This window comes from Stenella coeruleoalba, assembly GCF_951394435.1.
Source record: "Stenella coeruleoalba genome assembly, chromosome: 11".
NCBI classification, from domain to species: Eukaryota; Metazoa; Chordata; class Mammalia; order Artiodactyla; family Delphinidae; genus Stenella; species Stenella coeruleoalba.
In genome coordinates, this window is record NC_137157.1 from 73,112,869 (window position 1) to 73,138,989 (window position 26,121).

Here is a 26,121-nt window from a genome sequence, read left to right on the forward strand (position 1 = left end):
AATTAAAGATGATACAAATAGATGGAGAGATATACCATGTTCTTGGATTGGAAGAATCAACATTGTGAAAATGACTCTACTACCCAAAGCAATCTATAGATTCAATGCAATCCCTATCAAACTACCACTGGCATTTTTCACAGAACTAGAACAAAAAATTTTGCAATTTGTATGGAAACACAAAAGACCCCGAATAGCCAAAGCAATCATGAGAACGAAAAAAGGAACTGGAGGAATCAGGCTCCCTGACTTCAGACTATACTACAAAGCTACAGTTATCAAGACGGTATGGTACTGGCACAAAAACAGAAAGATAGATCAATGGAACAGGATAGAAAGCCCAGAGATAAACCCATGCACATATGGACACCTTATCTTTGATAAAGGTGGCAGGAATGTACAGTGGAGAAAGGACAGCCTCTTCAATAAGTGGTGCTGGGAAAACTGGACAGCTACATATAAAAGTATGAGATTAGATCACTCCCTAACACCATACACAAAAATAAGCTCAAAATGGATTAAAGACCTAAATATAAGGCCAGAAACTATCAAACTCTTAGAGGAAAACATAGGCAGAACACTCTATGACATAAATCACAGCAAGATCCTCTCTGACCCACCTCCTAGAGTAATGGAAATAAAAACAAAAATAAACAAATGGGACCTAATGAAACTTCAAAGCTTTTGCACAGCAAAGGAAACCATAAACAAGACCAAAAGACAACCCTCAGAATGGGAGAAAATATTTGCAAATGAAGCAACCGACAAAGGATTAATCTCCAAAATTTACAAGCAGCTCATGCAGCTCAATAACAAAAAAACAAACAACCCAATCCAAAAATGGGCAGAAGACCTAAATAGACATTTCTCCAAAGAAGATATACAGACTGCCAACAAACACATGAAAGAATGCTCAACATCATTAATCATTAGAGAAATGCAAATCAAAACTACAATGAGATATCATCTCACACCAGTCAGAATGGCCATCATCAAAAAATCTAGAAACAATAAATGCTGGAGAGGGTGTGGAGAAAAGGGAACACTCTTGCACTGCTGGTGGGAATGTGAATTGGTTCAGCCACTATGGAGAACAGTATGGAGGTTCCTTAAAAAACTACAAATAGAACTACCATATGACCCAGCAATCCCACTACTGGGCATATACCCTGAGAAAACCGAAATTCAAAAAGAGTCATGTACCAAAATGTTCATTGCAGCTCTATTTACAATAGCCCGGAGATGGAAACAACCTAAGTGCCCATCATCGGATGAATGGATAAAGAAGATGTGGCACATATATACAATGGAATATTACTCAGCCATAAAAAGAAACAAAATTGAGCTATTTGTAATGAGGTGGATAGACCTAGAGTCTGTCATACAGAGTGAAGTAAGTCAGAAAGAAAAAGACAAATACCGTATGCTAACACATATATATGGAATTTAAGAAAAAAAAATGTCATGAAGAACCTAGGGGTAAGGCAGGAATAAAGATGCAGACCTCCTAGAGAACGGACTTGAGGTTATGGGGAGGGGGAAGGGTGAGCTGTGACAGGGCGAGAGAGAGTCATGGACATATACACACTAACAAACGTAGTAAGGTAGATAGCTAGTGGGAAGCAGCCGCATGGCACAGGGATATTGGCTCGGTGCTTTGTGACAGCCTGGAGGGGTGGGATAGGGAGGGTGGGAGGGAGGGAGACACAAGACGGAAGACATATGGGAACATATGTATATGTATAACTGATTCACTTTGTTATAAAGCAGAAACTAACACACCATTGTAAAGCAATTATACCCCAATAAAGATGTTTAAAAAAAAAAAGAGGTTATGGGGATAAAAATTACTATTTAAATATCTTGAATGCTTGGACTTTTGGTAGTTACAGAGTAAAATGGGAATAAAAGCATGATGAGATTAATCCTGCTGGTCTTCTGGGGGAAGGTAAGTGGTGAAAACAGAGATATGGAGACACGCTGACTACACTGGTGGGGAGTACTGGTTATACACCATACTGGTGGGCTTTCAAAATGCTAAATGGAGGTGGGGTTCTGGCTAGGGAAGCGGAAGTCTATATCGACTTGGACAACAGAATTTCGGGGGGTGGCGATTTATTAAATCCAAGAGAGTAAAATATATCAAAAACAGTGGAGGTCGGGAATCAGACAATGTGAAGAAGTTGGGGAGAGAGGAGGAATTGATTGGGGGTGGGCTGTCCCTGAGTCATTACCTGGTGGTGAGCACTCCTTAAAAGACAGAGCTGGGGAGTAGAGGTTTACCTAATGCAGCGCTGGAATTAATTAGTTGAGGTAAAAAATGTTTAGGAACATAGGAGTCTATCACTCACAAGTGTGGAAAAAAATTTCATCTCCCAGTAGAGACACTGCATTTTACACTTGCCATAAGGAAGATGAGTGTTGATGGGGGTCTGTATGATCCTGGGCTGATGATCCATAACACATATAGTCATAAAGATAAATGGGTTCTAAGTGGATCTGGTGATAGATTCTATTCACACTTCTGGTACTTCTTATTAAAATGACTACAAACTCACATCAGGGATATATGTTCTTTGCAATTAAAGATGAAAACCAGGCCCCTTAATGAGCCCGTATAGGGTAATACATTGTCTAGTATTAGCATCATGCTATTGCCACTTTTCAGGAAGCACTGTTCGCTAGAGTCTTTTCGTAATTTTACAGATAATCATGAAGTGTAATTAATCATGGGAAAGCATTTACAGGAAAACTTCATTTATTTGGCATGATTGGGAAATAAATGTTCCTACCTTATTATTTTAGATAACTCAAACATCCCCCTGGAGAATCCAAAATTGAAAGAAAAAAATCTGTTTTCAATGAACTTCTTTTACAATTTGTTGTTTCTTTAAATACGGTAAAAGAACATAATTTAATCCTTTCTTGACTACTTAGACTAAGCAGGCTAGAGTCATATCTGAAAGCTAGGTAGCCAAGGCCAAGATATTTAACTTCTCTCAACTTTCCTTTTCTCTTCTATAAAGTCAATACCAATTTTATAGGGTCATTATGAGAATTTAATGAGATAATGCAAAGAGAGCTTAGCTCCATTTCTGTCACACAGAACACAATCAAGGGTACCTATGATTATCAGTAGCCTCATCAGATCAGAACCTTAATTAGTAACATCAAAATCTGCCTCCACTCCAATCAAATGATGGCATCAGATCATATGACCCTCAACAAAATGACCCTAGACTACTGAGGTTTTGAATTCCAGTTCCATGTTTTTCAGTATCTTCACTCTTTGCTGCAGTGTGTGTGCCTATACACAACTGCATTAATTTTTCTCTTCAACCACTGGATTTTCTGTTTCTAATATATTCTGGTATAACAAACTTGATACCTGAATTTACTAGGACTGTGTAGACTAAGTATAAAATTAATTTTGAATGAGAGCCAGAGGGCCTCTGTCATAAGCAAAGTCATGGATATTAGTGTATGAAATTGGTGACATCCACGTTGGTTATTGAGAAACATTTCTTGAATTCATCTCAACTTTTCAAATATTTGTCAGGCATCTGTTATATAAAGTCTAGATCACTGTCATAGCCTTTTATTTCATGATCAAATGCATTAGAGCACTTAATATGTTCAAGATGTGCTGCTGTACTAGGTATTAGGAATGCAAAAGTGATGAGCTAGGCCCTACTTTTAATTAGGGAGGCTGACCAGAATCTTCGCCATTCTAATATCTTAAGATTGGTACGGAGGATCAGGCTTAAGTTATTTTACCTAGACCTGAGTTTTCTAGGGGAAATGATATTTAACTTGGTTAAGTAAGAGTCAGACAAATAAGTGAAGAGAAAGGCAGGGACATAGGAAGTGTAAAAGTCCAGAGGTAATAAAGAACTTGGAAAAGTTGATGACCTGAATAAAGCTCACTGTAGGCGAAACATAAAATGGAACCGGAGGATAATACTGAGTTGTAACGCTGAGTACGTACATTAAGTAGGGACACGGATATGCAGACTGTGTAAACCATGGTAAAGATTTTGGGCTTTTTTCCAAGGATTATGAAGGGCTGTTTAAAGGTTTAATCTGTGAAGTGATACACTCAGGCTTATGCTGAGTATATCATGTTTCAAAGGTCATTTTATGTTAACCACAGATAATGGATGGAGAGTACAAGTCAAGGGATGGGGGACGGTGAGCATGCTGCCCAGTGGTCCAGGGTGGGGGGGAGACTGCAGTGATCCACACTAGAGCGTGGGCAGTATAAATGGTAGGGATTTTCACGAGGGAGAAACAGTAGGACTTGAAGACCAATAGAATAAAGGGAATGAAAGAGAGGTAGGTGTCAAGGCTGACTTTGTGTTGCCCAACTTCACAGATGGTGGTACAATTTACTGAACAAAGGAATACTGACAAGGGACCACACTTGAAAAAGAAGGTCGAGAACTGAGACTCAAAACTTGGCAAATTTGAGGTACCTTTGAAGTATATACTTATCCCCTGGGAAGGGACCAAAACGTGCCCATTACTGTGTGTATTCCAACCTCTTACGCTGTTCCATCAGTCAAAAGTCCTGATAGTATGTCCCAGCAAGGCCACTTCTAAATTTTTACCAAGAGGAAATGAAAGTATATCATCCACACAAAGACTTGTAGACAAATATTCCTAACAGATTTAGTTATAAAAGACAAGACTGGAAACAACCCAAATGCCCATCAGGGAGTGCAAAGTTAAACTGTGGTATATCCTTGTAGTGGAACACTATTCAGCCATAAATAAGTAAGTGAATAAATGGAGTAAGCTATTGATACGTTCAACGACATGAATGAATCTCAAAATCATTATGCTGAGTAAAATAACTCAGACCAAGAAAAAAAAAAGCATAATGCCATTTTTATAAAATTCTAGAAAATGTAAACTAATATATAGTGAGTAAAGCATAGAGAGAAGAAAGAATTGCAAAGCTGCACAAGAAAACACTGGGAATTACAACATATTTGGTATTTTGATTGGGATGATGGGTTTGTGGGTCTACGCATATATTAAAACTCACAGTATTTAGTATACTTTAAATATGAACAATGTATTGTGTGTAAATTGTACCTCAATAAAGTTATTAAAAAGTCAACCCCCTGATCACCTGCTTCCAACCAGGTGAGCTCTCATTCCCTGTTCTATGTCCCATCATAACAACCTGTTTGATAATTAGCAGCATACCTGTTTGCTCCTTCTCTCCCTGTGGATTTCCAGCTGGGCGCCAAAAGAGATTAAGCCCCTTTTGTTCCATGTGTCTCTTACAAACCTAACACAGTGAATGAAAGGATGAAGCATTGGTAGTCTCACTCATGCTGGTAAATATCTGAGAATGAACACCTTTTCCTATCAAATCAGGTCCTACGAGGACAGGGCAATAGGGGATGGATCAATGGTGGATACTAGGAAAGGTGTCTGCTTACGGTGCTCTCATATGCAAGTGAGGGACAGGAGGGTAAACAGGAGAGGGAGTGAGATAGTTAGGAAACAACGCTTTAACTTGAGACACATGTAGAAACCAGTAAAGAAAAATCTACGTGGAGGTGGAACACAATATAAAAACTATCCCATTTAATTTATGCTACCTATGAGACACCAAAGAACAATGCTTACATTTCAGGAATGGTGTTGGAAGTGCAAATCGAGAGGGAGATTTTGTGCATATGTTAGATGCAGCCGTCAGGGAACAGCCATTCTGGAATGAAGCGATGTCACGTCACTTTGGGGTTTCACTGTCATTCAGCTTCACTCTGAGCTCACTGCCCTCAGGAAGCTAGCAGGTTAGACGCTTTAACTGAGAAGGGAAAGCTTTGAGTCCTGGGAGATATTCCTGTAGCTGAGAGTTTAATTTTAACTAAATGGAAACGGCTCATGAAATAAAAGCAAGATTGAGCCTTTATGGAACATTTTAGGATTGTACACAGCCGGCAGTCCCAAGATGAAAAACCAGGGTCCAAAGGTCAACTTAAAAAGATGCCTGTAGGGTCACTTAAAGCATCTGAAATGACCTACCATGGAAAATAAAATCCTAATGGGCAAATCCTTGTGCTTTATCTATACATACAAATGGAAAGTTAGATAGTTATCTAGCTGTTTTTAGATATTCAGTTTTATGCAAACGATGTTATTCTTAATGGCATTTTTGTAAGGCCCTCATTGCATACCATTTTAATTAAATTTTTATTTATTTAGCCACTGTGTTCACTGCCACGGAGCTGTAAATTATAATTTAAGATATAATTATTTCCTGATTTCAAGGATTAGCCTCTCTCTGCGCTACTTAAATAATATGATAGAAATTCTGTGATTCAACACTCAACTGAAAGATAAGAACAGTGTTTCAAGGGGGTTGGAAGAAGAGAGATCTATGTAAGCAATATGGAACAAGTAACTTTGCAAAGCAGAGATGGGCTTTGAGGCTACTCTTGAAGGATTCTTGAACTGGGGAAGTGATATAAGATAGAGAAGGGCATCCACATAGGAGAACAGGAGGAGTACAAGAGAGATACCACAGAAAGCTCTCAGGTTTCCATCCTTGTTAAAAAAAAAAAAAATCTTATGGTGTCTGAGTTTGTTCAAAGTCTAAGAAAAATATTAGCATAGGCAGGGCTTCTCTATAATGGTGTAATGATCGAACCTGAAATAGAAACCACCTCAGGACAGAGGGAGGGTCAAAAGGCGTCAATTTCTCATTGTCTCCCATCAACACCCACTGTACTACACATAGTTCATAGATTAAAATCTTTTTTGACTGTGGACCTCAGATTGGACTGCCTGCGAATATGGTGTTCCACAGCACAGGCTAGTTTTATCTGTTTCTGGATTTTAATGCTTATTTTAAACTTCTGTAGTGAGAGATACTCTAGCAGGGTACTAAATATCAAAATGGAATTTGTCTTTACTAATGGCTTTAAAGTTAATCTGGGTTAGGGATTATAAAATTATAGATATTAGTATTTCCCTACTGTGTGATGAAAGCAACCCATGCTATACCATGCATTTAAGAAATGTCACCACACAAATCCCAAGATGGTCTTCCTCCACAATTCCAATGGCCAAATCCTTCAGGAACAGAATGCCATCCTCTTCTGAAATAATAATGTTAGATATAGTACTATTTTTAGAGTTGCTTGAGGATTTGTTTTCTTGGTTTTTTTTTTTTTTTTTTGCGTTACGTGGGCCTCTCACTGTTGTGGCCTCTCGCATTGCGGAGCACAGGCTCCGGACGCACAGGCTCAGCGGCCATGGCTCACGGGCCCAGCCGCTCCACGGCATGTGGGATCTTCCCGGACCGGGGCACGAACCCCTGTCCCCTGCATCGGCAGGCGGACTCTCAACCACTGCGCCACCAGGGAAACCCTGTTTTTTTTTTTTTTTTTTTGATGTTAACTATAACAGGCCAAGTAGGAGGCATAACCAATATGAGAGGCAGATCAACTTGCCTAGGGCCACAGATACCGCAAATAAAAGAAAATAATTTTAACACGTATTTAATATTTTACAGGTTCTAGGCAATATTCTATGAACTTTCACATACGTTAAAATCACCATAACAACTGTGTGAAGAGAATATTATTAGCCCAATTTTATGGATGAGGAGACCAAGGCTCAGTAAGATTAAAAGCAACAGAACACAGATATAAACTCAGGTCATCTGACCCCAATCCCAATATTCTGTGTAATCATCATGATTAAAGTAACATGTATTAGGTACTTGCTCTATGCCATCTTCTCTGCTAAGTGTTTTATATAAATCATCTCATTCCCAGCATAATGTCCCTAGAAAGGAATATCACTGGCTAACATTCACAGATTCAGAAACAGGTTGATCAAGGTCACACAGCTGATAAGTAACCCAGCTAGAACTTGAAATCTGAGTTTAGAACTAACACTCTTTATTAATATATTTTGCTGCCTCTTAAAGGATAGTGCAATCCTAAAAGTGAATTCAGTTACAGGTATTAGGACCTTATTCAGGCAATATCTATGTGATAAAGTGAGGGAGAAAGTCCATTCTCTTGGGGAATCAGACAGCAAGCACACATTGAAATCTCATTAGAAATTAGTTACAGGAAATAATACGTTTAAATGTTTCAGTATATCATCCTCCTCCACAAAAAGGACACTTCCATTTTCGCTTAATATCCTATCCTTAATTAGCAATGACAAGAGCCTCAATTATGGATTGCTTTCTATATGTGCCTAAAGCCATGCTTAGCAATTTATATAAAATATCTCATTTAATCCTCACAACCAGACTATTAAGTCTATGATTTCTTCCTGTGAATCAAGGGAACAGTATACAAAGCTCAAAGAACTCGAACAGGTGCTAACCTACCTAGTTAAGGGAAGCAGAGTAATTCTGGCCCACAAACACCTTGGAAGCTAATCATCTCTGCCTTTCACGTGGAAGCCACAGTTGTGAGATTATTCAGCAGTCACCTGGTGAGATGTAATGCATTTTATCTGATACGACTGTGGGAAATGTGCTATAAAAATAAACCCAGTGTGCCTTGCTTGTTGTGCCGAAGAAACCTCCCTGGACAGTGTGAGTGGATAAAATATTGAAGAAATATTGCTGCCCATGATTAGAGTTAGAGGGATGGAAAAAAATATATATATATTTTTGAAGCATATATTTGAGAAGGGGATAAACAGCCAGAGACTTCCTTACTTTTGTCCAGAGAATGTGAGCAATTCAGCAAAGAGCTCCTAGCCTTCGTCTGTGTAAAACTATTGCTAGACGTTAACTTGCCAGGGCTGCAGGACCCAGCACCTCCTGCATGTATACCCTGTCAATGGAATGTGAGCAAAGGTAATGAATGTCACTTCTGGGATGGAGTGATTAAGAGCAGAGCCTCTACACCCTTTTCTCCTCTGTCTTCCAACTACATTCCAAAGGCTTTGAGGCCCTAGGAAATAGAGTCAGGACACAGAAGAAGCCTGGGCTCCTAATTCACTTCATGGAGAAAAGATCTCAGCAAATAAAAAGTATCATGTTGGATTATGTCCTTAAAAGCACAAACTCTATTAGATAGATTTCCATCTTGGGCAGGTGAATACTCAAATACATAATAAGACTAAATAAAATATTTTTCTCCTGATATTCTGTTCATAAGACTATAATGATACTTGTCCACCTGTACAATAATTATGTGTTAACCTCTATGACTCCCCTCAAGACTGGGAGACCCTCCAAGGTAATGATAATGACTTTTTCACCTTTCCAGCTCAGCACCTAGATCAATACCAGGTATAGTATCCACAGTAACAAATATTTTGTGAATATATGAATGATGTGTAAATAGATGAATACAAGTATGAATAAATGAGTGAAGAGACTGGAGTATACAGAGAATAAAACAATTATTTTCATAACAAGACCACACAAATTACTTTCCATTTGACTTTAGAATGCATTTTGGAACTTATATTTAAATGTGGGTGTGTCCAAATCAATTCAAAATCATTCAAATAATAGAATTAAGTCAAACCATGAGAGGTTAAAAAAAAAGAAAAGAAAAAAGCTTGTCTCTTTTGTTCTTCATCCTCAAATTCTCTCCCTAAACCTTTCTGGCTTAGGCAAAGCACCAACCTAACTTGAATTGTCCTTTTTCATTCAAAGTGTGTTACCTTCCTGCTGAGTGTCTTAAGTAAAAGATAAAGAATAAATATGTTCTCAGCTCCTGTGAGGCTGCAGGTTTAGTCTAGGTAAAGAAAGGGTAAAATAGAGAAGTTTGCCATTTTTTATATGACTTTCAAAGTTCTTCAAGGCTGTTTTAAGTCACATACCTGAATCAGAGGGTACCAAGCAGTCTGCTTAGGTATACAGTTCTGAATCTAATGTTTGTAAGTGGGACATGAGATAATGATCCCCTCAACCCTTGGGGCTGCCTGGTACAGCCTGGGTTACCCAGAACCCTGCAACTATTCACATTCAGCCACAAATAGCCTCTCTAGGGTCTCCCAGGAAGGTTACCCGAGAGAGAGAGAGAGTCAGACAAAAGGTCAAAAGTGGTCTCGGATGGCAGACACAGTGAGAAACACCACACCCATGGGTCCATCAAAGTTCTCTCGCCATTCAACCAGTGGGCATCAGCTTGTGCAACAGCCAGCGGCGAGTATGCCAGTGCTGATGGTGAACAAGAGATTGCTAGGATTGCTACAAGAACTAATGATCCAGAGCAAAGATACAGCAGGTCAGGGGCGGGAGTCCCAGGAGACCTTGTCAGCGTGGGTTTAGGTGGTTACCCGCCCATCTCTGTCTTCATGTAAAGATGATATGACCGCCTAGTGGATGTGAAGGCTCTACCACAGTCTGTGCCTTCTACCATCATTATTGGGACATACCTTACAAAAGCAACCACCAACTTGGAACGAAATCAGTCTCATACACATCATCAGATGATACTGCAATGAGTTTTTGTGTGCCAAAGAAAGAAGAAACTAGATTCTTTGAAAAACACTGGCTTGAAAATTTTTGATCGTAAAAATGATTAAAATTTTCTTGTCTAATGTGACAATCAAAAATAGAGAGATGTTATTAAAACATTGATTAGAATTACAGTCACAACTTCAAGAGTAAGACCTGGTAAACAAAACAAAACAAACAAAAAAACCAAAAAACACTTATGTTTGTGGAAGCAACTACAAGTTTCTCAGTAAAAATCCTGAAAAGCATTACTTGAAAATTATGTAAATTAAGTATTTGATATCTTTCCCAATACTTCATACTTTATTATGGCTTGTTATTTTAAATTTTTATTTACATTAGTTGTTTTACTTTATCATTGTTTAATATAAAGGCTATACAATTTTTACCAAGCTCCATTTAGATCCCCTCTAGTTTATTCTAGTATAGCATACAAGTATCATTTAATAAGTGTGCCATGAAGTGAAAACAGTAAGCAGTAGTACCTACCTATATAAGCAGCATATTAATATTCACAACCAGACAATGTGTTCTAGAGTCGAAGGGGGCAGAACCCAGAAGATACCCTTAGCCTACTGATAAGGTAAATATTCAATTTAAGATGATATATTCCCTAGACCACACAAAAAATAGATACCAGTGTAATAATAAGATTTGAGGTCTGTAATTTTATCTAGCAATGTAGCCCTTAAGGCAGCAATCGCTGGTGTTTCATGAATTAATTGCCTACCCTGGAGCTTTTCAACATAGAATACAAATTAATCCCACACACCTTACTATTATAAAATTTACTTACATTTTTCATGACACATGCAGAATCTAAAGATTTATAAATATGGAGTAGATAATGCTTTCCATTTAAATTTGGCATCAAGCTATCGCTCTGAGCCCAAAATAACAATGCAGACAACGCTGGTTTAAAAAAAATCCCACATTTACTTAATTTTGGCTGTTTGTTCCTTTGCCTAAGTGTTTGGTTTTTTCTTTTTTTTTTTAATCTTACTCTCTAAAGCCAAGCCGAAGTTCTTTCTTCGAAGAATCAGATTTTTTGACTGATGGTGAAGCAGATGGATCACAAAATTAGGAGGTAGGACAACTGGATATTTCTGATTACAACTCTTTTACAGATTTGTTTGCTTGAGTATGGTTTTTTGCTTCTTATTTGAGCTAGAGTTTCCTCATCACTAGAATGAAGGTTTTCATTAAATATTTCTGAGTGTTCTTTTGAGCATCATGTGAATTTGTGATCCTGTCTAACTTGTTGCAGAAAAAATTTAAATGTATATAATCTCAGAAGTATTTATACTAGTTATAAATTCAAACAAAGTAGGGATTTTAAACGCTGAATTATCCTGATTTTATGCCATGCTGCCACTAATAAACAAACAGCAAGTTCCCTGATAGTGATTCTCTATTATGGGATATTGATATATTTTGGGATTTGGAGGTTGGATTGACCTCCCCCTGTTTACAAGACACAACTTTCTGATTTGCCACCTGCTATGTCTCCTATTCATCTTTTTGTAAGACTTTTTAAACATTAAGCAAAACCCTCATGGTACAGAATTTCCCACAAGTGGCCCACATTTGAACAGTAGGATTCAACTGAGACTTGAAGATGGGCCACACGCAGCACACCCTGCTGACATGTTCCTCTACCCACGTCCCTCCTTTTCTCACTGCCTGGTAATTGAAGTGTATTTTTGTCAGTGGTGTCAAAGCCTGTCTCCTAGGCTGTCTTATTATTTTTAAATCCCCGACAAGTCCACCACAGTGATCCAGCAGCTCCTTGCACTTTATAGGTGCTCAAGATCTATTGGCCAAGCCAACACGTCTCTCTCAGTTTCTCTAGACTTGCAGGTCCTTAACTGCAGACCCTAGGGTGACTGGGAGACACAGCAGCTGGCCTGGAAGAAACTGTGCGTAAACCACAGATTTTTACTTATGCAGCTTTGTGCGTTAATTCTGGATAAGCACATGATAGAATGTCATATGTGTGAACTTTATTTTTCAGGTGTAGTGATGGTGGGAAAGAGGCTGGTAATAGCTATTGTAGACCACACTGCATTACAAAAAATCTGATAAATCCAAGCAATTCAATTCAAAATGGTCAATTAAGGGGAAAAATGCAGTCATTTAACTTGATAATTCTACATGATACATTAAGTCTCTCACAGACTCCACCACAATGAAAGCGAAAAGAGTTGAACGAAGGTAGAGGAAGATTTTCTTTAAGGTCCACTACTTGATTTCTTTTAGCTCCTAAATATGTGGGAAGCAGTAATGCATGGTGTTCAGGCCATTGTACTCACCTGATCTTGGAGTTGGGCAGTGTAATTTGTGCACTGGCTGAACAGATGGATAACTGATCATAGGCAAATTCTTAACTTTTCTCTTCCTCAGTGTCTTCATCTGTAAAATGGGGATATTATTGGTACTTACTTCTTAAGAGCTTTGTGAGGATTAACTACACTAATCCATGGACAAGAGACACGTTGTCTACATAACAGGTGCCCAATAAGTTACAGTGATTGTGTTGTGTTGTTGATAATGCCCATGACAACAATGATGGCATGTGTCTATTTTTATCATTATAGTGTGATTACACGTCATATATGTTGTATCTCCTTGTTCTGAGATTAACATAGCCTCTTTTAGAAACCACCAAAAGGCTCAACAGTATTGGTGAGAAACATCTGTGAGCAACAAACATTCAGACACAAACATTCAATTAAGACGACCGCTTCCAGAAGCAGTCTCTGAAGCATGTCTGATCTAGAAGGGATGCCCCCATGCACTTCCTGCTGGGAGAGAATCTTCTATTGTTGCCAGTCAGGATCATTCCCTGTTGGTTTAAATTAACCTGAAAGATCCTCAGCAGTTTAGGTATGTTTAGCTCAACATCGCAGATTGTTTATACCTGTGACGCAGGCACGTCAAAAAAAAACCACCACTGAGCCACTGGCTTAGGGTTTCCAGCTGAAGTTACAGCAGTTCTTTTCTGTAAGCACAGGAAATCAGCCAAGCTCAGTTTGCTTAAGACATTCAGGTAAACCGTTTGCTTTGTCAGAGCACTCTCTCCCAGGAACGACCAAGATATTCTGTATCATTTACTTCTTTCCCATTTGCCATTCTTTTCATGAGGTGGATTCCCCAATCGTAAACACAAAGAAAGTGTTTAATCAGAAGCAGCCAGAAGTGATTGGTGATAACTGGGATTTAATGGCTCAATCTCAAATCTAGGTTCAGTTGTGTTTCACCAGAGATTTTTCAGATTCTTGCTATGAGAGTTTGGCAGAAGACAATAAAAATCATGATTTCCTCACTTTTTTCTGATGTTTTGCTATGGCACTAAATAATATGTTCAGTATTCCGCTGGATATATATAAAGCACTTTACGTGGTGTGTTCATCATTTGCCTCTGACTAAAATGTCCAAATGACTGAGAACTAATGAAAATCATTATGGATAGGAGCAAAGGATGTGTACCAAGATGTTCACTAAAGCATTGTCTACAATTGTGAAAATGAAAACATATATTATAAACTGTATAACAATAGGCATGAAGTATTTACTACTACATGGACTACTATGAAACCATTAAAATAATGATGTAGAAACAAAAAAATGTGAAAAATGGGTTTTAAAATAAAACAATAACACACTAATATTAGATTATTTAGTTATTATTCTGGGTCCAACCAGAAGAAAAACAAACAGTAATCTGAGCATGGAAAGTGTAATGAAAAAACTATTAATTATGAAAGAGGATTAGAGTAAGGAAGGAATGGCCAGCGACAAGTAAAGAGAATGCCACAACACACAGTTAGCAGAAATAAGGAGAGCCGCTAACCCTCCAGTTGAAAAGAAGACCTCCTCCTCCCTGCCCACAGGACTGAGGTCCAGACCCGGTTGAAAAGAGCATGACTGTGGCTCACTGGATGGTAAAGAAGCTGCTGTGGTGTCTCATGGTGGAACTTTCTGGAAATATGCCCTCTGTAAGTTGCTGGAAATCCACATTCTAGGGTTCCAGTAAAACTATGCACGGGGAGATTTCTCACCTGAGGCGCTACTCCAAAACTGCTTGATAGAAGATGCCGACGGAAGCTGTCGTCCACTGCTCTCTCTGCGCACTGCTGAAGCCGGCTACCGGAGAAGTTGTGAGCCCCGGGAGCAGGGCTGACGACGCCCTCGGAGCTGCAGGAGTGAGTGGGTGCTGAAGACGCCACCAAGAGCCTTCCCAGCAAGCACCGGGGCATCACGAAGCAACACCTTCCTCAGGTGCCATCAATTAGGAAAGCCTAACATCACACGAGCTGGCCAAGGAAAAACTATTTAAAGGACCCATAGCACTTTTCACAGAGCAAGTAACAAAAGAGTGAATTTCGAGCTGAGAGGCGGTAACCAATGTTACCTTAAGAAAAATTAAATTAAAACGGAGTTTTGTTTGTTTTTTTTTTTCCGGTACACGGGCCTCTCACTGTTGTGGCCTCTCCCGTTGCGGAGCACAGGCTCCGGACGCGCAGGCTCAGCGGCCATGGCTCGCGGGACCAGCCGCTCCGCGGCATGTGGGATCTTCCCGGACCGGGGCACCAATCCGCGTCCCCTGCATCGGCAGGCGGACTCTCAACCACTGCGCCACCAGGGAAGCCCTAAAAAGGAGTTTTTATCACATAATCGGTGAAATGCAAATTCAAGCAATAAGATGCCATTTTTGACTAAAACACAAACTGACACAAAGAGTATAATATTAAAACGTTAACAATGGCTCTCTTTGGGTGGGAAATTACCAGTGAATTTCTCAGTTTTCTTGGAGCATTGCCATATTCCTACAATATAAATGTACATAGATTTCCAATGCACAAAAATAAAATACAATTATCAACTCAGCTACCCAATAAACTTAATATTCACTCAATAACTTTTACTCTATTTAATTACAGCATAAAATGTAAGAACAAATGCAATATGGATGCTGCATATTAAAGGGACTCGATCAGTCTTACTCATTTTGTGGAATCAAGGAAAGGACCATTCAAGCGTTTCCATGAGTTTCTCTTCCATTCTACCTAAAACTCCCTCTTGCTGGAGGAATTCTGTCCATCAAATTCTAGTTATCCAAACCAACACATTTAATATATCTTACAGGGGTATTAGTGCTTTGTGTGTGGGGGGGGGGAGGGGTGGTGGGTACAGGTGAAATAAGTTTAGGAAATGATCAATGTACCAAAGGGGAACAGGTTTACATATTATTGTTTCTATCTGTACATACCACACAGGTTTGTACAGAACTGCAATAGTGTTTGGATCTAGCTAGAGCCTGGATATGATTCTGCTTTACCAACCCAACAAGGAACTTCTCTGCACATGACTGAATCAAGGTGAATGAACATGTTTGGGGGAAGTTTTAAAGGCCTACACAAAGCACTACAGCTCTGTCAAGTGATGTAATATAATTATAAAAGTTCTTTAAAAAAAATTTACTGTTGCCTTTCAGTCTACCTTCCTGTATTTTACTACACTCTACCTTATTTTAAATGTGATTTAAGGAAATGTTTTGCTCCATACTTTCTTAGTCTATCCCTCCCTTTCTTCCTCTCTGCCTTAGAATAAGGCAGAGAATAAATATATAAAGAATAAATATATAATCGAGCCAAAAAAACCCCCCTCCAGCTTATTTGTACAAAAAAGCTTCAACTAGCAACCTAAGTGTCCATCGACGGATGAATGGATAAAGGTGTGGCACATATATGCAATGGAATATTACTCAGCCATAAAAAGAAATGAAATTGTGTTATTTGTAGTGAGGTGGATGGACCTAGAGTCTGTCATACAGAGTGAAGTAAGTCAGAAAGAGAAAAACAAATACTGTATGCTAACACATATATATGGAATCTAAAAAAAAAAAAAAGGCTCTGAAGAACCTAGGGGCAGGACAGGAATAAAGACGCAGATGTAGAGAATGGACTTGAGGACACGGGGAGGGGGAAGGGTAAGCTGGGACGTAGTGAGAGAGTGGCATGGACATATATACACTACCAAATGTAAAATAGATAGCTAGTGGGAAGCAGCTGCATAGCACAGGGAGATCAGCTCGGTGCTTTGTGACCACTTAGAGGGGTGGGATAGGGAGGGTGGGAGGGAGGAAGACGCAAGAGGGAGGAGATATGGGGATATATGTATGTGTATAGCTGATTCACTTTGTTATAAAGCAGAAACTAACACATCATTGTAAAGCAATTATACTCCAATAAAGGTGTTAAAAAAAATAAAAATAAGCTTTAAAAAAAGCTTCAACTACAAAGGGACATGTTACCGCCTGCTACCATCAATATAATACCTAACAATTTATCATTGACGCTGTAAGAAAGTTAGTGGTGTACCTAAAACCATCTTTTATTTTAAATATCCCTTGTTGTGCTAGTAATGATTTTCCTTTATTATCCCCAAGTCATATATTTAAACCTAAAGAGACAAACCCAATTTCACTTCTCTAAATTATTCTACTGTAACCACATGTACCCTAACTGTAGGAGATGCTTGAGCCATTTTCTACTTAAAATTCTGAAAGACTCGTGCTCACATAATCCCCACTGACACTTTTGCAAATGACCAAAAATTTCATCAAGGTCACTGGATCAGAACAATTAGTGGGTACATCAAGTAAAAAGCAATATAAAGGGTTAACACTAAGAATACCTTGAGGGAAAAGCCTAATTGTGTGCCTCTGTAGGTAAGACATCCATATTTCTTTTAAAATGCTTTTAGGGCAATACTACAGATGCATGTTAATATACCCTGCTTGATTTAAAAAAAACTTTAATGGTGGAACATATCAAATTCAAATCGCACAAGTTGCAGCGCTTGATTTTTCTTAAAAGGCCCATTTTTACACCTTACTCTTCAATCTTGACATCACTTTTAGAATGCGTCCCCAACACCTGCCCCCTGATCCAGGCAGTCTGTGTTTCTTTTATCACATTGCATCATAATCATTTACTTAATCAACTTTCTGCTTCACTACAATATGAGTTCTGTGAAGCCAGGATCCATGTTTCATTAAGTTTGAATCTCCAAAGTTTAGTGGATTTGCTGTTTCAACAAATATTTATTAAATGTCTACTCTTTCCCAGATGTGTGTGCCGGGTATAAATAAGGTGGCTTGTCAAAAAGAGAGATGCGGTTCTTGGGCTCATGGAATTTAGGGTTCAGTGAGGGAAACAGTAAATTAACAAGAAAACATTCTAACAAATAATTACAAATTCACACAAGTTCTATAGTATAAAAGAGAAAGACGTTGCGACACATATTAACCTGGGGGAACTTCTCGGGATAAACAGGACAAGGCCACCCTTGGAGGCCACTTGGAAGTATGTGAGGCTCAACATAAGGGAATAGAGTGTGTGAAGTTTCTGAGTCCAGGAGAATTCAGCAGGAATAAATGGAGGAGTGAAGAAATAAATGATTTGGAAATGAACACTGTGGCAACATGATGGAAAGTTGAAACATTACCTGTGTCTCTAAGAAGCTTATAAACAGCAAGGAAATTGAGCCTGAGAATCCCCATCCTTTCCGTCCTGCAAGTCACTCAACCTATTTCTATTCTTTTTTCTTTTAACCAAGGCAGACATTGCTAATCAATCACGGCATTCTTCCCCTCTAAGGCTGGACAGAGCTTAAATTTGTTTCTTAATTCAGTGCTTCTGCCAACCATTACCACTCATTCAAAATGGGCACTCAAGATGATACCCTTTTGCCCTTCCTGATGTAAGCGGTTAATACCATTTTTACCTAATTAATAAACATTTGATATTGGCTTGAGGGGGACAAGAGGTAGCAAACTGAGCTAATATATATAAAGCAGTGAAGGTTGTAAATCTATAAGCAGCCTGGCTCATTACAGGTGCTGAACTGATAGGAGTGATTATAATGATGCTGGGAAAATATGGGGCATCCAGTAATTGATGGGAGCTAGCATTTGAGGCTACTCCTGAGGGTGAGAGAAATTACCAAGTGGGAAGCACTGAGTCACTGAAGTCACTCTTTCATAATGTCATAGTTTTTAGCTAACATAACGTCATATGTTAGCTTGGGACAGCCAAGCTAACATTTTCTCAAAAATACAGAGAAAAGAATATCTTTACACTCAAGCAAAAAAAAAAAAAAAAAAAAGATCATCATCAGAAAGGATATATGCAGTTGGAAACTAGCATCTTGACCTAGTCCTAGTACATTTAGAAATGAAACCTCATCAGCTTTACTGACTTCACCACTTAGCCCATGTACCAGAACTTCAGCAAGCCAGAGTTAGCCAGTCTAAAACATTCAGTTTTCCCCCACCTGCACTGAGTGAACCATGCATCTTAGGTATAAAATGATAGCATTTATTTATAATTTAGTAAGAGCTAAACCCAGAAGTACTCTAACATATTATTAAGATTGAAAATTTCTTAGAAACCAAAGAAATACAGAGGTTTAGTTCTTATGATGATATTAATTGGAAATACGTTGCATCTACTACATGTTGAGAATCTCCTTGGATATGAATTGATGCACTGAGACCTAGCCATAGGATATAGCTACCCAATCCACTGCCTACTTGTAAGTTCTTCTGAATAAGATTTTATTATATATTGTTTCACTTTAGAACTGCCTATGTTGGGCAGAGTAGTTTTCCTGAGTTATAGTAATAGTTACCACTTTGAGTGTCTGTTTTATGTCAGTGCCGTGCTAGGCCTTTTATATATATTATTTATAATGCATTCAATAACCCAGTAAAGACTGACCTGATTTCTACCTCACAGACAAGGCAACTGCAGTTCAGAGAATTTAAGGAACTTGTTCAATTTATGTAACTAAATCAATGATAGGGATGGGATCTGGATGCAGTTCTGTCTCACTCCAGAGCTCATGTCATTTTCACTACCCTTTGTTTGCACGTTAGCTCTATCTCATTCCACAGCCACACAGAGATTAGGGAAAATTAGAGGACCACCCCAGACACCACATTTGTAAGGGCCTGCCTTTAGGAAGGGGGAAAGCGGGCTAGCTTGTGGGGGAGAGAGTTGTTCCCATCTGATGCTAGGGCTTGTATAGCCTCCATCAGCCCCGGAATCTCTCTGACAGCACCTGAGCAATGTATGTGATCAGCACTTTCCACCTTCCTTATGGTTATATATGCTGATTAATTTTTCCTGGTATAGATGCTCATTTTTAACAAGTCACTCATTGTAAACAGGGCCAGGTGTAGGGCCCATTTCCTGCTCCACCCACTTTATTGAAGCCAAATACTCCATCTATATCCTTCCCGAGTTGTATCTCACAGTTATAGACAATAGGCACTGTGAGTCTTAAGCATGAATAGATTGACATAAAAGCATTCTCTCTTCACTAAAAGGAAAAAAAAAAAAGTACACTTACTGGGTGATAATATGGCAGGAAGTCTGCTATATATCTTTATAAACAGGGTACCGAGGTATAATTATTCCACTTTAGCTCACAGATGCTTTCACTCGTTTCCTGATTTTCGTTTTGTTTTGTGCGGCTCACGACAGACCAATCCATTTTTGCAGAGATCGGGCCCTGCAGCTCAGGGCCGACTCTCATAGATACTCTGAATCAAGTACAGAGATGAGCAGCTGGGAAGATGGGGGAGGCGGTCAGGGAGGCAGGGAGACCTGAACAGATGAGTAACGGGGACCAGGAAGGAGGACAGAGGCTCCATACATGATTAAACATGAATATGGGCCCTCTTGCCAACCAGATGCATCATCTTTATGCAACTGGAATGACCCCTTTTCCCACACCTCCCTACGCTACACAGAATGCTTTGACTGACTTTTACTGACAGCTCAGCATGTGCTATAACAGCAGTAGCACACCGAGTAGAACAGGTTGACAGTGTGGCAGATACCGCCATCCCTTTCCAATGTTTGTAGGCTTTCTGAGCAGGCCGTGGGCGTCCTGTGCACCTCACTCCTCTTCTAGCAGAGGCCAAGCGATGCAGACATTAACTATGCACCTAAATGAGACTCCTAATGAGACAGAGCAGGACCCTATGATCCTTTCCCCTAACCATGTCCTCTGCCTGCTTTTTGTCTGTGGAAAAACTTTAGCCCAAAATTAAGTTTAATCAGAGAAGTGAGAAAATGCAGAAGCAAAAAATAAAAGCAGTCAAACAGGACAAAACAATAATAATTTATCAGTAAGCAAAGTTAAGGACCTTTAGTTCCTCCTCAATGGCTATAGATAATATTCTGAGCCATATCCTGTGAGCTGTGTGAAACCCCACTAGGTGAAGAAGTTAAGTACATGATGACCAGACTGTAGGCATGACATAAGCTGCCACAATTCACAATTCTGAGAACTGGCCTCAAAGAAATGAGAACGAACCGACCCTGGAACTGAAGACTAACTGTACTTAAAACAATCAAGATGACACTGGTCAGACCACCGATGACCAATTTCAAGATGACGGTCAGAGCTGACTGTGCTGTTTCTGCGTGTAGCCCCCCTCCCTCCGTCTATAAAAGCTCTTGCCCCCTCATTGGGTGGGTGCGGGGAGTTGGCCTTCGGACAGGCGTCCTCCCTCCCACACCCCCTGGTCGCCGGCACCCAAAACAAAGTAAACTTTCCTTTCCACCAACCTTGCCTCTTTACTTGCTTTTGAGCGGCGAGCAGCTAGACCCCACCTCCGGTTACACTAACAGGAAAGGCAAAGAGAAAAAATCATTTAAAAACATGATGTAGAGAACACAGATGTAGAGAACAAATGTATGGACACCAAGGGGGGAAAGTGGCGAGGGGAGGGTGGTGGTGGGATGAATTGGGAGATTGGGATTGACATATATACACTAATATGTATAAAATGGATAACTAATGAGAACCTGCTGCATAAAATAATAAACAAAATTAAATTTAAAAAAAACATAAGTGGCATTTTATGCACCCCCCTTCAAATAAGGGGGAACCTAATCATTGTGAATGATAAACCAGTTTGTGAAAAACCCACTGCTTATTAGAACAGCACGCTCCATGTAAAAAGAAATTTTCTAATGGTAAATATAGCAGAAGGCTACAATTACAACCTTTCAATGATTGCAATCCACAGAAAAGCCATTTAGTGATAAATTGGAGAGCAAGAGGAGATTATCACCTGTTTAAGCTTCCACTGATTCTATCAAGTTGTTTGCCTGGCAGTATCTAGGCTATGATGGAAAAGCTGAGAAAAACTCATTTTTCCCCTATCTAAATATTATTAATTGCAAGCATTCATTTTCAAAGATTTGTGGCTCTTTGGGAGAAAAGGATCTGCTTGACAACTACTAATTATACTTAATAATAAATAATACTTATCATTTACATAATTATTTTCATATTTAAATCCTTTCACAGATTTTGTTTCCTCATATGGAATATCAGTGCAACTTGACTGCATATAATGTTATGATATTTCTGTGAAACCAGCCCCAAGTAGTAAGCTTTCATAAGAAAATTGGGGCCTTAATCTTATCTATATTAACAAGTGTTAACAAATCATTAGAATTTCCTTTTTCAGCACCTGAAGAGGTGGGCAGTATTGAACAACTATCTGAGGAACACTGAACTGACTTTTTGGCAAAACACCCAGTTAACGCCAAAACTGTGCAAAAATATTTAGAAGAGGCAGAGACATGAGGCAACAAGATCAATGAGAGACGTATTAAATTAAAAGAAATGCCTATCTCTCTCTCTATCTGCCTACCTATCTATCAACAGGGTGAAAACAAAAGAGCAAAACAAATGAAATCAATATACTTAATATAGTTGTGAATGTCAAGGTCTGAATATAGATTTTTTAAAAATTGTCTGCACGAGTTGGATATTTGACCTAGTGAGTACATGTGTAGAAATTTATTCTAAGGATTTCACAGAAATCTAGGTACCATGGCATTAACTGGAATACTATTTGTAAAAAAGAAAAACTTGGAAATAATTTGTTTCCAACAATAGGGTATTGTTTAAATAAGTGATATCATATGTTGAAATATTAAATAATTTTTAAATTTTCTAAATGAGGAATATTAGATCATGTGGGAAATTGTCCTGATAACATTAGGTGAAAAGGTACTAGAAATAAAAATTATATAAACAGTATAGCTTATCCTTATTAAATAATGTATGTATAAAATATATGTAAATATATATGTTTATATAAATATATATGCATATATAACTGGGAAAGTGCAAAAATGGAAAAGATAATATTTATCTCAGAGTTCTGCAAGTGTATTTATATTTTTCCTTTACATTTTTCTGTATTTTATAATTTTTCTACCATAAAATATTAATTTAATTACTATGTATTTTTGAACAACTCTATTTTTTAAAATTGTTTTTACATATAGAGTGGTCACATGTTTGCTTAACAGAGTGCAAGTGAAAAATAAAGGCTGTTTTTGTGGTTCTCATGATGTGTAAAAGACTAAAACAAGTTCTGAGACCTCGAAGTCTACTTTGGCCACACAATTCCACATTTAGTCTGGGAGCTCATCATAAGACTATCAAGCAACTGGGTGAAAAAGATATTTGCTGCAACACTATTTATAATAGGAGAAACAAGGAACCAACATTAAGGTCTACCGAAAGGGGATTTATGAAATGAATGGTGGTATACAACCACTGCCTAGAGCTACAGCTATTAAAATGATCATGTTCCGGGAACACAAATTCACCCAGGAGGGGCTGTTCTTGCAGGCTGTTTGCATCAAACAGGAAACGCTGACGATGAAGCTCTCGTTGGAGAACACCTCCCAGGGCATCAGATGTACCTGCGCTTCAACTTCCCCCACATCCAGGTAAGGCTGCACACCAAGTATCACCAGACTGTCCACTTTTCAGGAGAAGCTGCAACATGCCTAGGCTTTTCGGATGTTGTGCAGGCCCGGGGGTGGGGCTGGGGGGTGGGAAATAAAATGTCTACGGGCTGAATTTAACTAGTCAGCCAAGAGTTTGCAAACTTTGATGCAGAATTAAATTTATAACTATGTAATAATGTCCAATGCTTACATTAAATTTTAAAACGGGTTTAAAACATTATGTTTTTATTTACGTTAAACTGTGTATATATTAGTATGTTTGCGTGATGTTCACACAAATGAACATACACACAATATAGGGAGATAAAAAGCAGAGATGAATGGATCTGAAAGTACTTTTCTTTGGGTAATGGGTTATTTTGAATGACTTCAGGGGGTTTTTTCCATACTACTCTATATCTATATTCTATTATATAAAATATTGTATATTTATACTATTCTGTATTTTTATTTTGGAAACAAACACATGCAGATTTTATGATATAAGAATTAGACAATTATACTTAATAGAAATATAGATTTCCTTTTTTGCATATGTTGTCTCATTCTGTCTCAAAAGGACCATGTCAGAAGCACTAGATCCAGTTCTGAGCATTGCCTTTTTGGGAGTATTTTAGAAAACAAAAGCAAGTACAAACATCAATAAACAAGATGGGGAAGGGCCTAGACATACTTTCACAGGATTTTTAGGAAAAAACATTAGATGTTTTCCTGAAGAAAAGTAGACTTCAGTTGTGTGATAATGGACTACAAAGATGTGAAGTGCAAACATGGGTATTTGAAACTCAAATGTTTTTCTCTGTAGTTCCATCAGGTCAAGCTAAGACCAATGGGTGACATGCTTCAGGAAGGCAACTATAAGGAAGTACTTTGTAGAAATTATAGCTGTTCGTATGCTGGATGACTTAACTCACCAAGTAGAGCATTCAAGATACGAGGAGTGCTCCAACAGAGGCCAGATTACCAGTACTTTTATAGCATGAATTCTTACATTGGATGAGGTGATAAAACAGATGACGTCAACTTCTAAAATCGAGATCATATTTCCCTTTGAGTCCTAACACTATGATAATATAATCTCAGTTATGGTATAAAGCAGGTAACTGATTTGAGAAGGGTACTGAGTTTGAGGACATATTGACTGATTCATTCCACAGATACTTTACTAAGGGACTATGCTAAGGGCCTGGGATCCCATGAAACAAAATGCCAGCAGAAGTGAATCTCTTTAATGAAGCAAAGTATGTGGAAGACAAATCATTAAATGCTTACTTACAGTAAAGCATGCAATGTATCCTGAAATAGGATATATAAATGACTGTATGTCCAGGGCTTGCCCCAAGAGCAAGTCTTCTCTAAATGGATTCTTTTCTTTTCTCTTTCTTTACCTTGTCTTCCCCACTTATACCTCTACTCTCTGCTTCAGTGAAAGATATTTCTCCTTTCCACTTCTAGCTGAAAAAAAAACAAGTCTCAGGTGTCAATTTACTATGTAACTGTGGGTCCCTCTCTGTATTACAAAACAAGACTCAGGGGACAGTGAGTCCTGATATCATGACCTCCAAAAGGGTCACAAGGGATCTCTGAAAATTTCAATCGTTTTAGAGTCTTTTCTACATCTTTTCCAATGATTCAGGTATGGAGGTTTCTATAACTGGGGCCTAGAATTCCTTCTACTGAGTGGCGAGTCGATGTGGTTTTAGTGCTTATATCCTATAAGTTCTTTTAATTAGTGTCTTATAGCCTCCCAAAGTGTTTATATATATATATATATATGACTGGCCACCATTTAAAATGAAAAAAATAATTTACATTGCTACTTATCCTCATTGAGTTGCCCATTTAAGAAACAGAACTGCACTGTCAGGGCATCCACTTTTGTAATACCTTAGCCATAGTATTTTAACATATATAGTAGTTCTCAATATTCACAGTGTATTGGAAGCACCATATTAGTCAGGGTACTCCAGAGAAACAGAACCAATAGGAGATATATAATAAATATAATGTAATATATGTAACTGCTTTAACATATGTAATTGATATTAAACATATTAAATATATTGTATATTAAATATAAGCTGGAAACTAGGAAATCCAGGGGTGTAGTTTTCGGAACTGACGTAAGCCACAGTCAGAGGGCAGGGGATCAGATCAAACACTCAGGCAGAGAGAGCAAATTCTCCTTTCCTCTGACTTTTTATTCTTTTGGGGCCCTCAAGAGATTGGATGAGGCCCACCTACACTGGAGAGGGGAATCTGCTTTACTCCATCTACCAATTCAAACGCTAATCTCATCTGGGAACACCCTCACAGACCCACCCAGAAATAATGTTTAGCAAAATATCTGTGTATCTCAGGATATAGTTGAGAGTTGACACTTAAAATTAACCATTACATTCTGCAAACCTTAAAATATACCAATGCCTCAGTCCAACCCCCAGAAATTCATATTTAATTGGTATAAATTACAGGCTGGGCTTTAAGAGTATCAAAAGCTCCCCAGGAGATTTCAATGAATCACCAAAAGTTAAGAACCATTAACATCATAGAACATTACTTTCTTGATGAGAAATCAAAATGCTTCTCACTTTTAGCGTTGATGCCCTGGGAGAGATATTATCTACCTCTGTAAGGTGCCTTCAGAGTATCCCACTGTACCCCATGTAGTCAGTATTTTCAAACAGGCCACTGCAAACATGTGCCTCCAAGTCTGGTCAAAGTCAATCGAAATATTTTTCCCCAATATGGTAGTAGATGGGTAGAATTTCTTTTATGATCACCACGTTGTATGGTAGGCAT

General features: G+C 38.5%; 1 protein-coding gene across 10 annotated transcripts in view; it reads right to left on the reverse strand.

The window, feature by feature from the left end:
- Nucleotides 1–26,121, reverse strand: part of LOC307193824 (uncharacterized protein) — a 168,437-nt gene that overhangs the window by 84,709 nt on the left and 57,607 nt on the right. For 6 of the 10 annotated variants that reach the window (XR_013830435.1, XM_079936389.1, XM_079936386.1 and 3 more), the window contains 2 exons: nt 14,524–14,659; nt 12,775–12,874 (listed from right to left, as the gene is read on the reverse strand). The exons of 1 other annotated variant lie outside the window; for it this stretch is intronic. Coding sequence is in view for 7 of the 9 variants with exons in the window: in XM_079936389.1 (XP_079792515.1) it covers nt 12,775–12,874; nt 14,524–14,659 (236 nt within the window). In the remaining 2 variants the exon portion in view is untranslated. Of the gene's footprint in view, nt 1–4,804; nt 8,473–12,774; nt 12,875–14,523; nt 15,115–26,121 lie in introns of those variants that run through there. 3 more of the 10 variants (XR_013830436.1, XM_079936385.1, XM_079936384.1) reach the window with 2 other exon arrangements.